The sequence below is a fragment of the Calidris pugnax genome, unplaced genomic scaffold, assembly GCF_001431845.1.
Source record: "Calidris pugnax isolate Ruff unplaced genomic scaffold, ASM143184v1 scaffold4, whole genome shotgun sequence".
Classification (NCBI taxonomy): Eukaryota; Metazoa; Chordata; class Aves; order Charadriiformes; family Scolopacidae; genus Calidris; species Calidris pugnax.
The window spans coordinates 5,638,743-5,655,056 of NW_015090781.1; the positions used below are offsets into that span (position 1 = coordinate 5,638,743).

The following is a 16,314-nucleotide window of genomic DNA, read 5'->3' on the forward strand; positions in this document are numbered from 1 at the left end:
CTTTATCTTGCCAAAAGAACAAAAGTCTAGAGCATACAGAAGACCAGGATGCTTCCCAAAAAATCTGTGAAGCTTCCAGCCTCAGGGTATATAAAGAAACAGCTTCCAAAAATATCTTTACATTTCGATTACTTTTATGCAGCTCTCAGTATTTTGGTGTATGTGAGGTGTGAGACCCACCTAGCAGGATTCTCTCTCAAACACTCTGTCTGAATCTTGCCCAGAAGATTGTAATAGTGAATTTTCCTTATTAGAATTCCAGTATTTGTGTCTAAATTGAGGTATTAAAACAATGAAATGCAGTTCAAGGTTTTTAATTTTGGTTCCCATGTTTCAGATTTAATTTTTAAGTCTCAATTATGCACCAACTCGTGCGTCTTCCTTACAGATGTTGATAATGGATTTAATTATCCTTTGCAAGAGACAGACACTGCTGTTTTGTTGGATTGTGTTCATGGATTAATGTTCTCTGCTTTCTTTAGATTAAACCTTTTCCCTCTTTGGCATTTTCCTGTCACTATCAGAAAACATCCATCACAGATATTTCCATTGCAACTGAATATCTACACATGAAATAACTTTAGCTAGCTCTGTTTAAAGCATACGCTTAATTTTAAACTGACATTCAAGTCCAACTTGATCAAGTACTGAAAAATATGTTTTCCTGTGTAAATTCCTGCTTTCAGAGAGGTGCTCTTAACTTTCTAAGATCAGAAACTGAATAGAAATCTGTCTTTTATCAGAGCAAATATCTTGACGCTTTTCACGTGTTTCTTTTTCTGCACCAAAACAGTTAATTGTACTAATCAAATAATTCATTCTGACTGTTGGTTGTGCCAGCTAGACTCAGCTCTGAGCTTTTTCTACAGGACTGGATCTGTGCTCCACAGGAATCAGTAAGTACAGCCTCTCAGGATAATGCAGAATAATTCAACTTGTGTGACTGGAGGTGCATTAGAAGACTGTGGTGCTGTGTGTCATCACGAAGGCGAGGTCAACTTTCATATATTTTCATTGAATTTCAGCAGTAAATTTAAAAATGCATGAAAGGCTCTGATTTCTCCCAACCAGCTTGTCATCATCAGTAACACAGAAAATGCAATTATAATTCAGATGATGGTGGTATGGGGGAGGGGAGGTACTGATCTATGTCTGTGTATTATTAACAGCAATGTGGTGGTGTTAGTAAGACAAACAGCCATGATTCAGCGTGTGCACTGAAATTTAGGATGAAGGTTTCGGATTTCTGTAATCATTACTAACTAACTTGTGATACCAAAAGAGGGAACACAGTAGGATACCATGAAAAAATACAGACTATGCTTTTAAGTCCTACTAGCTCCGCATCTTTGATTTGGGTACAACAACAATCAAAACAATCCAAACGCTAAGCTCATCTCCAGAGACTTCAGCTGAGTTGAAAGCTGAATTGCACTGAACGACAGTGCTGAGGTGGGAAATGCTAATAATATTGTCTCCCCAGCAGGATCCCCAAGCTCACTGAATGTACCTGGTACACAAGATACACAATGTACCTTGTACAGCCATTTATTAACACCGCCACTAGAGAAAACCATCATGGTCTTTAGGAAACACAGGGCTCCATTTGTACATTCACTTGGTAAGAGAGAGCTCTCTGGACTTATTATTCAGCACACAAATGAAAAGTATGGATGGCACGAGGGAGAAAGCAAAGCTCTATTTTCAAATGAGGGAATAAAAAAGCAGAAAGGTTAAGCCTGTTACTCAAGGTCACACAGAAGGAGCTCAGAGTGCAGTTCAGGAATGAGTTCAGATTGCCTGAATTCTAGCCCGTGGCCTGTACTGTAGGAACAAATGAGCTTTCCCCACATATTAGTCTAATCCAAGCATCATATAGCAGCAGCAAGTAATCAAAAGTAACCAAGATCTACTCCCAGTGGAGTGACTTTGTCAAGTGAGAACTGAGGAAGGCCTGGAAAGTCAAAGACTTTTGGCTGTCATTTTATCAAGATAAAAAATAAATTAGAGACGGCAGTTTCTCTGTGAATTATCTGTAATGAAACAGCCAAAGCCCTGAACCTTTCTGCCCTGAATGTCTTTACCGTCCATTTCCTCAGCAAAGATGTATGAGCAATCAGATGAAACAAGTTTGAAAGCCATTGTGTTGAGCAGCCCTGCTCTGGAGGCTGCAGCTTTCGGTGTCTCTGCTGGAGCAGTACGGCCAGCACAAGTGTCTGATGTTCATACAAATAACTCAAACACAAAAATAACAATTGGGTTTGTGACAGGCAGGAGATCTGCATCACCATAGGATGAGGAAGGCACGCAGAAACAACACCCACTTAATAAAATTCCTCTATTTTCTACAACAGAGCAGCAAAATATGTCAGGGACATTGGGTTGAAGAGCTTCAGTAGGAAAAACGGCTTTGTAATTTTTGGCTTTAGGTTTCTTTTGTTGCTGTGCAAAAATAAAGTAAGGATTCCTCTTGTTTAGGTTGAGAAACAAATTTGTTGTTGAATGCTGCAGTGAGAGGTACCAGCCATAGGTCTGTGCATACAACCCAGGTCGGGACAAAGCATTAACCTTTAAGCTGGCTGCACTTTGAAGCATTGGGAAAATTTGCTTTTAAGCATAACTAATTTTCTCCCGTGCTGCTATTCTGCTTAGCTCAATGGAAATTTAAGAGCAAATTTACCAGCATAAGTATGGTATGCTTATTAACCACTTCCATAAAAAAAATACATTGGTGCTTCCTGTCTGTTGTCACCCAGTAAGAATATCAGGATGATTATAGGATTAATAGAACTAACCTGGACAAACCTTTCCAATAGTGGAACCAAAGATATTAAGTGCAAGGTGACTTTGCAAACAGTTTTTAAGAAGTTTTAAGAAATTCTAAAAGGTGTCAAGAAAGTTAGAGCACTTTGGCACACGTTCTTACACTCGGATCATTTAAACATGAGTTCTTTGTTGTTCTTGTTTTTAATGATATTTATAAGCTGCCAGACATAAATGCTTCACAGGAAAATTTCATGTGAGTCAGGGTTAGAGAATCCCCGCTCTCAGAAATCAGCAATGCTCTTTGCTAGTTTTGGTGCTTGCCCCTTCTTCACTTGCACAGGCTTCAGTGATTATTTTCCTTTTGTGTCTTCTTCAATAGCAGAACACTTCGGAATGCCTTGTCCTTGTTCTTCTCTTCAGACATCTTTTACTGACATTGTGCCATTTTCAAAATGACACTGTCCCAGCCCTCAGCATCTCCACAGGCACAAGCAGGCTCTACAAGAAATCCTTGTGCTGTGGTTGCTGCCCCCGAATCCCATACCTGAAGGAACACAGTTTTTTACTGCCAACATTTGCTTCTCCTTCCCCTCTTAGCAAACCCCTCCACTACAGAGATGCAGTGACTTTGCAGAGCTTCCAGTGAACCTGCCTCTGCAGTTTGTTCTTCTTTTCTGACCCAGGTGGGTCCTTAGATGGAGCAGAACGCCCTAGAAAGATAACAGGAATACAAATCTCAAACAAACTCTCCTGCCTTGGCTCACCAGCACCTTACTATTTTATTTTCTTACAGGTCAAGTGGAATATAGGCATCAAAAAAGAGAGCTGAGAGGCTGCAGTATATGGAACAGCTCTGCAAACCTGAAGGCTTCAAACTGTCTCAGAGGAATGCACAACAATATAAGCAAAGGCCACTTTTTTTTTTACATTCTGAAACATACTAAGCTAAAAGAAAGCATCCCCACCAGGGTTAAGCACTTAAAAATACTGTCCATCATTCCAGGGGCAACAGTTGAATAGGACATATTTTCTTCATGTGCCACTGAGAAAAACTGTGCATGAATACACAGACATATCCAGTCTTTTTAACTTGCCTGATGCCTTCCCTTCAACAAAAATGGAGTGGCACGGGTTTTGTGGATGCTGATCATCCTGGGTTGCACTATACTGTACACTTGTGCAGGGCAGAACTAAGCAGAAAATGGAAAGTTCTTGTTTTGTGATACCTCTGCCTTGTTTGCAAGGAAAAGAAAGTTCCCTTTGAGACGCTGGGTTGGACTAAGCAATCTCCAGAGATCCTTTCCAACCTCAATTATTCTGTGATTCTGTGAAATCAATATCTGTTCTGTAAAAGGGTGGTTGTTCTTTTGCTGCATTGTATAACTTTTCTAGTGAGTGGTGTGATTTTTGTTACTGAAACAGTTAATTCGGTAAATGCTTCAGTGCATATAAAGTTCCGCTGCTATAACCATAGTTTATTCTCTTATAGCTTGCATATAGCTGGGCAAAATTTTCCTCTTTGTTGAATATTTATTTTGCTGCAATATCAGCCCAAAGTCATTGTTGTATTAGGTTCAATTCACCCAAAAATTTTGTTGGTTGTTCTATAAACTCTTCATATTGACAAATCTAGAAGCAGGAGGTCAAGTTCATCTGGCAGGGAGAGCAATCAGAAAGGCTGGAGGTTGATTAATACTGTTTCAGCCCTCAGAGCAACTTCTAACCTCTTCCTTCTATATACTGAAAGAAGGTTCCCCTTTAGACCTCCTCAGAAGCTGACTCACTAATCAAAACATACTTTACGTGCTCCCTGATATGCAGCATGAGAAAAACACCATCTCCTAATGGAGAAGTTGTTGCTTCCAGACTGGTGAATGCCGAAGCAGGGTTATCAAAAAAGATCAGAATCAATAGAAAAGACAAAGCAATTCACAGGAGATCTCTGTATGACAGTGCTCGGGGCACTTACAGGGTACGTGAGCTGAAACACTCATAGAAGGAAAAGCAGGACTTGAGTCTTGAGTTTCCCACCCACACTGTGGGTGACCGTCTCTCCCTCTTTACTATTGGCATAATTGTTTGATAGTTCTGTGACTGACCCTTCAGATGACCCTTCTCCTTCTCCCAATCTGTTTTAAAACTTTGCTGAGAACAGAAACACAACTCAGCGAAGCCTTTTTTTGGGGTTATATAAGAACACCTTTCTTGATTATTTTTTTAAGAGCCTGAAGACTTTCAATCTTGGTATGGAATTTTTATTCTTCATTTTTAAACGCAGAAATAAATAATTTACGCAAAATAAACGATGTGTTTATACTGCTATGACAGCATCTACAGTAGCAATGTTGTATGACTGTCACGACTGAAATAAAGTGACCTCATTCTGGAGAAAATGGTCAAACAACTGCTCGAGGGTAGATGTGATTTACTAAATGTTATTGCCTTTACAAATTGGGACACCTGTCTGCTGGGGAAAGCATCAATAATAGAGGTGTAAAAACCCTAATACACCCCCAACAAAACTCAGGTCCAGAGGTCATTCTCATTTCTCTTTCCTCACTACGGATGACATTTACTGTGGAGGGGATCAGACGGAATTTCCATGAATGCTCCAAGTTGTAAAGGGACGTACATTGTGCCCTAGTGTAAAAGCAGAGCTGGTTTAGGATTTATTGGCCAGCTACACAGAAGAATGGTAGAAATGTAAAGAAATCAAATAGGATTAGGGAAAAAGAAAAAATATTTACTTTGTGAGTTTTATTATTTGGGAACCTACAACTAAAATTACATAAAGAAGTGCTGAAAAAAAACCAAACAAACCAACCCAGGCATAAAGATTTCAGGCATTATTTTCTAAAGATTCAGAAACGGAGGGAGCAGAACAGTAAAATACGAAGTTAAGTTACAAATGTTAATGAGAACACAGGCTCTGATCAGAGTCTGAATCAGCTTCCCATTTGCAATCAATTTCATACTTAATGCTGATGACATCTTGAGATTTCACCCACAAATGCCAAAACATTATGTACCAACTTGTGTTGTGGAGACAGATCTGCACATCTACTTCTGGCCACGTTTGTTGAAAGCGAGTAGCAAGTGAAAATGGAAATTCAGTTTCAAACACAGCAAGAAGTCAAAAGCACAGGTAAGGGTGGGATCAGAATTCAAACCTGCACTCTCCAGTTCAACTGTGAAATTCCCAAACCAAACCAATTCCCTGTTTTTATCAAACTTCTCCGAGCTATTACCCTGTGCACCACAATATTATTCCGGTCTCATTATTTCCATACATCATCTATTAAATTTCAGAGCAACATGGTGGAGCTGACTGACTTTATCCGTGCTCTCAATTCACCTCTTCACTACTTAGCAAACTTTTGTCTGGCATGAATCGGACTCAAATACACCCACGGGGCCTGGGATGCAATGTGAAAATAAAGCTCACCTCTTCCAGTTGCACCAGGAAAGTGACATTGTGTCCTTGTTCTGCTGTCAGTTTGCCATCAGCTGTGATTATGCGAAGGCCCTGGGGGGCTTTGCCAGGACATTGCTGGGGCTTTGCTGTGTACCGTTCTCTCACACCATCCGTGCAGTTGTTAGAAACAACTTTCCGGTACCTGCAAAGGAAAAGAGAAATCTGTGCAAGATGCTGACAGGGACCGTAACAAGGTTAACCGGGAACAGGAAGGCATTTTTGAGGTTTCTTTAATCTAAGGAGATTGGAGGAACAGATTCCCAAATATATTTTAGCATCTGTCTCACCCAAGCATTCCTCATGTGCCTAACATACAAGTAGTTAATACTGTTTGTTAATGGCATGTAATATTTTCCTGCATAGCACACCCATAACCACTTGTGAATAGATTGCCATAAAATTATATGATGATCTATGTTCCATGGTAAATAAATATAAAGTTATAACTAAATGATATACACATACAGTATGGAATTGTATTCAATTATAATACTGCGAGGCATAGTTTAACAGCTTTTTTCACATGCTCTCCTCTTCTCATCAGTTGTGAGGCACCTCTCTCTAAAGATGCAACCCATGAGAGCTACAGAAATAAGAGAGTTGAAGAAAACAGCAAATTCTGCCTGTCTTTCAGTGTACAAAATGCCAAAACACGGCTTGGATTCCTTTGTTTGGTTTAATCACTTGCATCAGAAATGAAGTTTGACATCCATATCTTAACTTAAACTGCATCTTTGGTTGGCTTCCAAGAGGTTTGGCTTCATTGGCTTCCAATGACCAGCATCCAGGCGCAAGTTCACATTTACATCCTTTTTAACTCTTTCCTCTCATCCGTTTTCCACTGTTTCTGCCTCACCTGATCCCAGGTGATTTTAAGAGAAGTCTTTTCAGAGACTTCAATGATTTGGCCATTGCCTTACAGTCTCCCCCCCACGTTTCTTTAAGGCACCATTTTTCAGGGAAAGGTCTGGACCATACATGATGGAGATCTGGAGGGCTAGACTGTGCACATTAACAAACTCAGTGAAGAAGAGGTCCCAAAGGCTTCAGCCAGCTTTGAAACACCCATAGTAAATGCATTCTGTAGCTGTCATTGGGTTAAAGTCCATATGGGTGCTCTAGCTAAATAAAGTCTGGTGTGCAACTTACCCAGTGCTGTTGAGATAACTCTGTCCAAGGCTACAGTCTTTCGACAAGGAAGATGGGTTATACCAAAATGCTGGTAAACACTGCCCATTGCTGTGCCGTTCGTATCCATAATCACTGTTTTAGCATTAAAAGAAACAGTCATATAAAAAACCAAAACAACAAATAGAGGCTTGCGCTCTCAACTATTGATACAAGTTTTGATTTTCCTCAATCTGTTTACTAGGATTTCTGATTTTTTATTGATATAACAACAGATTCTTTATCCATCCCACTTTGGGATGGATATCCCCACCCCACCCTTTTTTCTGGGGGGGGGAGGCTTACATTTACCTTACATGTGTCCCAGTATAAATGAGCAGAACCAGACCAAGTAGTTCATAAGATACTGCTTTATCTGTTCTCCCTCCGCACCCTGACAGTAATTCCCATGTTCAACTGTAGACTTAAATATATCAAAAGCCAGAGATCTAAGATAAGTTCAACCACTGCTGTCTCAGTCATATCTTAGAAAAGTGAAGTGCTAAATAGTTAATTGTATTTGGAAACTATATCACATGAGTTGTAGAGAAAAATTTACAGACCTGAGAGAGCTCTTAACTGAAGACATTTACAGCATATTTGGTAATGGAAAAGAGGGATGCAATCTTCAATTCTATTTTGGTTTGGAAGAGGAAATGCTACTAAAAATCACGTGTTAGAAACAATGAGTCAAACTGTAATCTTTTGTCCCAATTTAGGATTAGCTATGACGATATTTGCTTTGGTTCCACTGAAAATAAAAAACAGTTTCAAATTGGTTTTGATTCCAAGTAAACACTCTATAAAAATTGTTACTGTGGAACAAATAAACAAACAAAAACCCCCTTTAATCAGTGTTCTGTTCACATTTGGGTTTACTCTCCAGTCGTTGAGCAATAAGGACTGTTTGGTTGGAAAATCATTCTTATTCCTTTTACTAAGCTTTCTCCATAGCCCATAATGAAGAAGTTTATAGGATGCCATTTCTGAGAACTGCTATACAGAGTCCACAAACTCCATTCCAATATTCCAGTTGCAACGTGCTCTTTGATCTTAAAATGGCACTTGTTTGCAAAGCACTTTTTCTGCTTATTATCTTTAATGTTTTGGTATCAAGTAGTCTGATATTCTAGGAAGAGGATTAGGGTAGCATTAGATTATGTGATTAAAGGCTGATCACTGTATATGTAATGAAGCAGAGAGGAGAAACAGGAGGCAGAGGAACCTCAATAACCTGGTCAGAGCCAGTGGAGCCCTTGCCCCCAGCTCCTCCCAGGGCTGTCACAGGAGAAGCATTAATCTGTGGCTGGGGTGACACCTACCAGATTGTCAATGGGAGAGGCTCTTCCCAGATCACTTTGTGGATCACTGAGCAGGGTTACTGCACGTGGGTATGTGGAGCTCATTATTGCATGCCAGGGAAGAGCATCTGGTGTAAAACCATATAGGTCTGAAAGTGCTCAAGTGTTAGATGTGTGTTTGTCTACGCATGAGGCAATTGGGTATGTCTAGTTGTCTGCAACTTGGTAGCCAAGGGGCCAGCTACTGAACAAACCTGGGTGTCTAAGACGAGGTACTGCTGGGGTCAATACTGTATGTGTGTTTACAGTGCACATACTTTCCACAAATGGGATTTCGTGTTCATCAACCAGAGCAGGGCACAGGATGAGGCAACTGCTGTTTGTGTGAGTGCTGTGTTTTCTGTTTGTGCCAGCCCGTGTCACCAGCTATCTACATATGCATATACATAATCAGATAGCAATCAGAACAAATGCTATCAGAACAAATGCTATCTATCAGCTATTTGTTCTATCAGAACAAATGCTCAACCTTGCTGCTGCCTGGGGACACGGAGCTGCAGGAACCTCCCTTCTATCAGGCTACTGGATTCAGCATCTCCTAATAGGCAGCCGTGCGATCAATTATATTTGTGGAATAATATCAAGAAGAAGAATGTGCAAAGTTACGAATACTTTTTTTTCAAATGTCTCTTTCTATCTGGACCGAAGCATGAACAAAAGTTCAATGAATTGCTATGTCGTGGTTTAACCCCAGCTGGAAGCTATGACCACACAGCCTCTCCCCACAGATCTCCTCCTTCCCTCAGAAGGGCAGGGAAAAGAGGAAGAAAAGGAGGGGAAAGGGAAATAAATAAAAAAAACTTGTGGGTTGAGATAAAGACAGTTTAATAGAACAATAACAGAAAAATAAAAATAAATAATAATAATGACACAAATCACTCTCACCACCTGGTGAAATGGTACCTTCCTGAGCCATGATCACAGATTTCCCCATCCCCAACCCCAGCCAAACCCCTGAGCATGTCATCTATGGTGTGGAACATTCCACTGGCCATTCCATTGTTCTGTCTATGTTCCTTCTTAGCTTCTATTAGAAGCTGAAGAGTTGTTGAAAAATATAAACATTGCTTAGCAACAATGAAACCAATATGCATTGTCAACATTCCTTTCACAGCAATCACTAGAAAGAAAATTATCTCTTTCCCAGGTAACACCAGAACACACTACTAAACAATTTTAAGAAGGCTGGCACTGATCTAAGATACTAGACAAAGAAAAAAAAAAAAAAAAGGAGAGAATATTTTGCAATTTATTTTTGTTATATTTCTTATACTTGTTACCAAAAGCAGGACACTGAGAAGAATTCTGTCACACCTTTTTGCTTCTCCCTCCACTACTTCCTTCTGAATCAAGAAAAAAATGTTTGAGGTAATATAAAAAAAGGAGAAATTAAAAAGATGACATTAAGCAAAAGAAAATTAAAGCTGTGCATCACTTGGGAAAACTTCTAAACATCTATTGGAGTCCACAACTGTTCCAAAGGAACATTTTGTCCACTATGGTGCTTGGGATAGCTACAAGAAGTAATCGAAACATACTCTAGGAAACAGCAATGAAGTAGATGGCCTAGATGATCTTTTCCTCAGTTTTTTGATTGAATTTTCATCAGTCTATTTACTCAGATGCTCGTGACTGAATGTTGCTTAATTGCTTTGGAAGCACCAGCCAGACTATTCTCCCACTGCCATGGGCTTCTCTAATCATCTTTGTTGGAATAAGAACACTATAGCTGCGGAATACACTTCATAATGAAGAATAACACCATTCTGATTTGCTTAGAGAAAACAAATATTTACATACAAGTGGGACTTGTGTATTTTTGTAATTCATTTGTCAACACTCTGCAGCACTGTATTCCTAAGTTATTATGTGTCACTAATTATAAAGCTGTAACTCTGTACACACAGTTCTGTAATCAGGTGAAAAAAAATATCAAAATAATACAGTGAAATCTGCCTTTGAGGGGATCAGTACCCATAGTACAATTTGATACTGCAGTATCAGCCTGGGATTTCTTACTATAAACACATCTAGACTTATGCTATAATTTTGGTTCCTATTAGTACCTGCACATCTGGACAAGCTAAGCTTGACTTCACGAGGTTTGACTATACTTGGATCATATTTCTCAAAGTCAGGAGAATAAAATCATAGGATTTTCCACAGCAGAACTAGTTCTAAGCACGGAAGTTTCACAGTGTTGTTTTCAAGCTTGAAAATCGTCTGGCTCATTAAGGCCCTACAGAAATATCATCCCAGTAAATGACATGAATTGCTGTTCCATATCTCTCTACAGATGCACCAGCCGCCCGTTCACCTCCGCAGTCTTGGAATCTAATGAATTCCTTGGCTACAGGCTGGTGCACGCAGAACACTCATGCTGACAACAAATTGCTGCCTACAATTTGGCACAACAGGCTTTGTAGCAATCAACAAGCATTAGCATCAATTGGATTGCCATAGTACGAGCCAGTACAGCAAAATCTGGAGACGGGGAAGGCATCAGCTTTAGACTGCAATCAGCTAGCTGAGCCATTGCCTGGTAACTGGGAATTGGAATTTGCATATATTGATGATTTTTTGTGCCTGCCTGAAAAAGAACTCAGGTGAAATAGATAATGTACCTATCAAAAAAGAATGGAGCGTTTACCAGCAGGGATTGTTTTATCAGGATAAAGCATCTGGCTCTCGCCGACAATGGTTTTACCCTAGCCACCTTTACTGGTTTAAACTGGAATCCTACTTGTATTAGTCAACTAAGATTGAAAGTTCTTCTCTGCAATTAGAGACAGATACAAATTCATTGCAGAAGTTCTGTATCCCTGTTCAAAGCCCATGGTAAATTCCCTTATCTAAGACTATTTGCAGCACAGGTAATAATCAAAGGAAAATAAATCCCTTCAGGAAGTTTGTAGTTTGAATACAGACCTGACAAACACATCATGAAACAACTAAATCCACATGAAATTATTAAAATCCCACTTTTTTAAGATACAGAAATAGCTAGTTAAGTCAGATGAGCGACTGCCATGCTCATACCTTCTAAAAATCAAGAGATAACTTAACATGTAATCACAGGGCTTCCACAGCACTAACAGCTTCACCGTAAGATCAACTGTTCCAGAAACTGAAAATGCTACTTGTGGTTTCTTATGCTGGGCTTTGCAAGCTTTCCAGACATTAAAAGGGGTGGAATCAAGGTTTTGCTGTGATTATAGGCACCTTTGTTCTGCAGTTTCCAAAGCCCTTGGGGAAAAAAATAACTGGGGCCACAACCATGGAAAAGTCTTGCCATCTTTTCATTCATTTAATACCATTGCCTAATATTGAAGTACGATGCAAGTGTAGATTTGTGTTAAAGGGAAGCTGTGCTTGCTTCCTGGTTCTGCAGGATCTGACATGGGATTTCTCTCAGAGAAGGATGGATTCAGCCGCAGTTGAATGATGGATCCATGAAGACATATTATTATAACTGCATCACAGTTGTGGAATCAAGCTATACCAGCTTATGTTAACAGGGAACTTAAAATCCCCAGATTCTTCCAGTAAATCCATGCCTTGTAAATATCCCTACAGATGCAGACATATACTGTAGACTTTGCGTAGCGAATCTACATTTTCCACAAGAATTCAAAATGAAGTAAAACTCATTCAAAATGACCTAAAAACTCATTCAAAATGACTCTTCGTTAGCCAACCGAGCCTACCGCAACGATAAAGCAGAGTTTGTTAACCCAAGGGTGCAAATGTATGTGTGTTTCAGAACTGGCACTTGCATGAGCATCTCAACTGATGAGCGGGAACACGTGGAGCCAACGGGGTCTAATCACACTCAGTATCTGCCTTCTGCCTCCCCGTGGTTTGTCAGGACAGTTTCTCATGATGCTTGACTCTGATGTTTTAGCGTAAGAACTAAACCCAGCAGGCAGCTCTGTAATTTAAGTGCCAGACAATAAAAAGAAGAGCTCGCCAGGCCTTTGCTGATATCATCAGTGAAAGAAATAGACCTGATTCTCAATTGCACTGCGGCTCCTTTGTGCCTCCCTGGCAATCCAAAGTCACTGGCACCAGTATCAACAGGCTCATACTTCCCACGAAGGTGTGAGATATGGGAACAGTGATAGAAGAAGACCTCAGTATTAATGACAGTGGGTTCAGAGGGAGGACTGACAGGGAGACACTTAACTCAAAGTTTCCATTAAAGGATCTGGGAGACAGGTAGCTGAAGGATGAACCCCACCAAAGATTTCCATCTGTGTCTAGGAGGTGTTTCTAGCGAAGAGATATTGCTGCAATAACGCTCAAACGGCAGGAAGGAACACAATGTAAGGAAAGCGGCGAAATTAATGCTTTAATAACACACGAGTAACGGTGTCATCCATTTACCCAAATCAATTAAATGAAGAAGGACAATCTCGTTTCTAGGCTGTTGCTAGGACAGATTTGCCGAGGGCTTCTGCACGGTCCCACTCCCCCTATTCCTGAGGTGCTATTGCCCTCTGGCTGTGAGCCTCAGCCCTTGCATGGAGCACAAATATTGCTGCTGCAGCCCTCTCCCCAGCTAGTTTGGGTTCCAGTCCCTGATAAAAGATGTCTACTGTCAGAAAAGCTCAGGTTCCCAAGGCCTGAGAAACTACAGTCATTTCTAATGTCGCTCAGCTTTGCTGCTGCGTAATGGACTAAACAAATGTGCCCTTTTCTCTCAGAAAGCACTACCATGGGCTGAATACAGATTGGAAATGAACCTTAAGTTCTATGATTACCAAGAGAAAGAAATTTCATAAAATCTTTATGCCTCTTATAATTGGCATTTTTTCCCCAAACTGATAAAACAGCACTCGCAGGATTAACAGCAATAACACACCTTTTTTTTTTTCCTACTTTACCTGACCACACAGATACATTTTTTTACTCCAAGCTCTGACAAGCTTAGATAATAAAATTTTCTCCGTACAAATTCTGTGTTTAAACAGCAAAGAAAATCCTACTCTGACTGGGGCAGGGATGGTTGTCTTCTTTAATTCTGTATACAAGTCTGGGTCCTGTAACCATTGACGTTAATATAAAAAGCCATCCAGTTTATTTCAAGATTGCAAAATCAAATGCAGTCAGCTAAGGGGCTTCTCCCTGCCTGGGGGATACACGTCCCCTTCAATCTCCCTCAATTAAGAGTCCTGCCCAGTGAAAAGAGAAATAGAGCACTGCTGAAATGTCATGAATAGGGATGATGAAAGCACTGCTGCTTTTTGCAGGAAGCAGCCCAGGGAGGACATCCTTCCAGAGCAAGAATTCATTCACTGATTTTCCTCTCAGTGTCTCTTTGGACCAACTTCTGCAGGGTGCTCGGGCAGGGCAGAATTCAGCCAGGCAGGCCCTGAATGCTACAGTGCAGCCGCAGCTTTGCCTTTCTTAGCAAAATAAAACCAGGCTGACAACTTCAGTAGAGCCAGCAGAATTGCTTTTTCTCTCGTCATCTCTTTTTTCCTTCCTTGATAAACCTCTGTCTCCCGTTCCCTGTGCCTTGTCTGGCAAATCTACGTAAAACTACGCTCCTGAGTGTATTAAGTAGATAAATAAGTGATGAATATTGCTGGTAAATATTTCTGAACTCGATGCTTAAAGCAATGTTTCGGTCTTTTTCCCCTCAGAGGGGGTGGGGAAGGAAGCTGAAATGGATAAAGATCTGAGGACTGAAGGAATAACAAGAGCTGAGAGTGAATTGGAGGGGATCACAACAGTCTGCTGTAAACCAAAACCATCAGAAGGAGGAAGGCCCTCCTAGGTCAGGAAGGCTTTCTATCAGTCAGCTCAGCACAGAGACCTGCAGGTTTTTTGAGAATATTTTTCCCAGGCTACTTTTAACAAGATGACTTTCACAAAGTCCTATTTCTGCCTCTTCGAACAGATTTGAGGGGTCTTGTGGGTGCGTGTGAACTGTGAAAGCCTGTCGTACATCCCCAACCATCCAAGCTTTCTCTTAAGACATTCTCTCACAGCCCAGCAGAGAAACTTTTGGAGAAAGTTTCCTCAAAGTGAACATAAAAGAAAGAAAAGCACATTTCCCCCAGCAAATGTCAGGGTGGCACTTCTGTTCTGTACCTAGCAACAAAGTTTTGTAGTAGCAAACCACACAATCAATTTTAATGAAATAAAAACATACATTCTCAGACAAAGAGAAGTTCTGGAAGGAAAGCATATTTTTATCAGAAGTGTTTCATGAGTGCGTGTCCCTTAGGAGTGTAAGGGGTTTAACCACTAACAGATTGACTGGGAGTCAACCCCATCAGTTATTTCCTCGAGCCTGGGCATGCGCTGGCACAGCTTTGTACTGCGTGCTGTACACGAGGGTCAAAATCTTCAGGGAATTTCTTTCTATTCATGTTTTTATTCTGGTTGGCTGCTATCTTTTTTACATCAGTAGAGATATGTGAAATGGTTGAAATCCAGGACCTTTGGGCACCTAAATGATGAACTACACACAGAACTGAACTACCTTCTCCCTACAAAAGAACTTACTGGAAGATGGGGAAATCATCAGGAAGCCATATTCAGAGAATCAGTGCTCAAGTATGCTCATCCTTTTTATGGTTTGGTGCAAGAGAATTTACTTTTTTTGGACACATGGAAGTCTCCTGTGATTCTGTGCTTTTATATAGAAAAATCAACATAACTACAGTTATGGGAGAATGAGAAGGGAAATGCTGTAAATTTCCATGGTCCTGGAGTGAACTCATACAGCAAGAAACAAAACATTTATGAAATGAACCTCTTCAGGGTGCATGTTATAGATCCTGGGTTTAATCAGAAATGTGGCTTAGATCTAGCTGGGTGCAGCACAAAATGGGTTTATCAGCACTGCCAGAGATCCACTGTATCTCCTGAGATACTGAGGACCATCCGAGTCTTGGAGTAAACAGGTGATAGAGAGATTTCAATAATGCGGTTCCCTGCCTTTTTTGTGCAAATTGCTGTGAGTCAGCAGGAATCTTGAAGTGAAACTAGAAGCTGAACATTTTATCACGCCATTCATAACTCACCAGTGGACTCTATTTCCCGTAGCATAAAGCAGAGGAGAAAAGGCTTCAGAAGATTAACCCAAAGTCTGTTGGATACTATAAAAAATGAAGGTCTAGATATAATAAATGATCCAGGAATTCCCTAGATACTTGATTTCCAGAAGCTGACGGCCTACTTTACATATGTATATGTTTATTTTTACATATATATGTGTGTGTATGAAGAATTTATTTTATTTTTTACGCATGCTGTATATGTCTTACACACTACTTCCACAGCTACCCTGATCATTGCTGAAGTTAGATGTGCTAAATGGACCTTTTATCTTAATGCTGCACAGAGCTCAGATGTGACCCGAAAATGGTCTGTTCAGCATCAATTCTGTGGGAGTTTTAGCATTTTAGCAAATTACAGATATCTATTCCACCTTTCCTTTTTTTTTTTTTTTTTTTTCAATTCCCTCCTTTTCAGAAAACATGAAAAAGCAAGAATAATGGTGATTTAAATTGTGCAGTTATTTTCTTCCTT

The 16,314-nt window shown here is 40.2% G+C and overlaps 1 protein-coding gene across 4 annotated transcripts in view; it reads right to left on the reverse strand.

Annotated features, from left to right (window-relative positions):
* Positions 1 to 16,314, reverse strand: part of LOC106898323 (VPS10 domain-containing receptor SorCS1-like) — a 296,409-nt gene that overhangs the window by 33,230 nt on the left and 246,865 nt on the right. For all 4 annotated transcript variants that reach the window (XM_014959531.1, XM_014959524.1, XM_014959514.1 and 1 more), the window contains exons 17-18: positions 7,391 to 7,504; positions 6,212 to 6,383 (exon numbers count right to left, since the gene is read on the reverse strand). In XM_014959531.1, the coding sequence (XP_014815017.1) occupies positions 6,212 to 6,383; positions 7,391 to 7,504 (286 nt within the window). The remainder of the gene's footprint in view (positions 1 to 6,211; positions 6,384 to 7,390; positions 7,505 to 16,314) is intronic.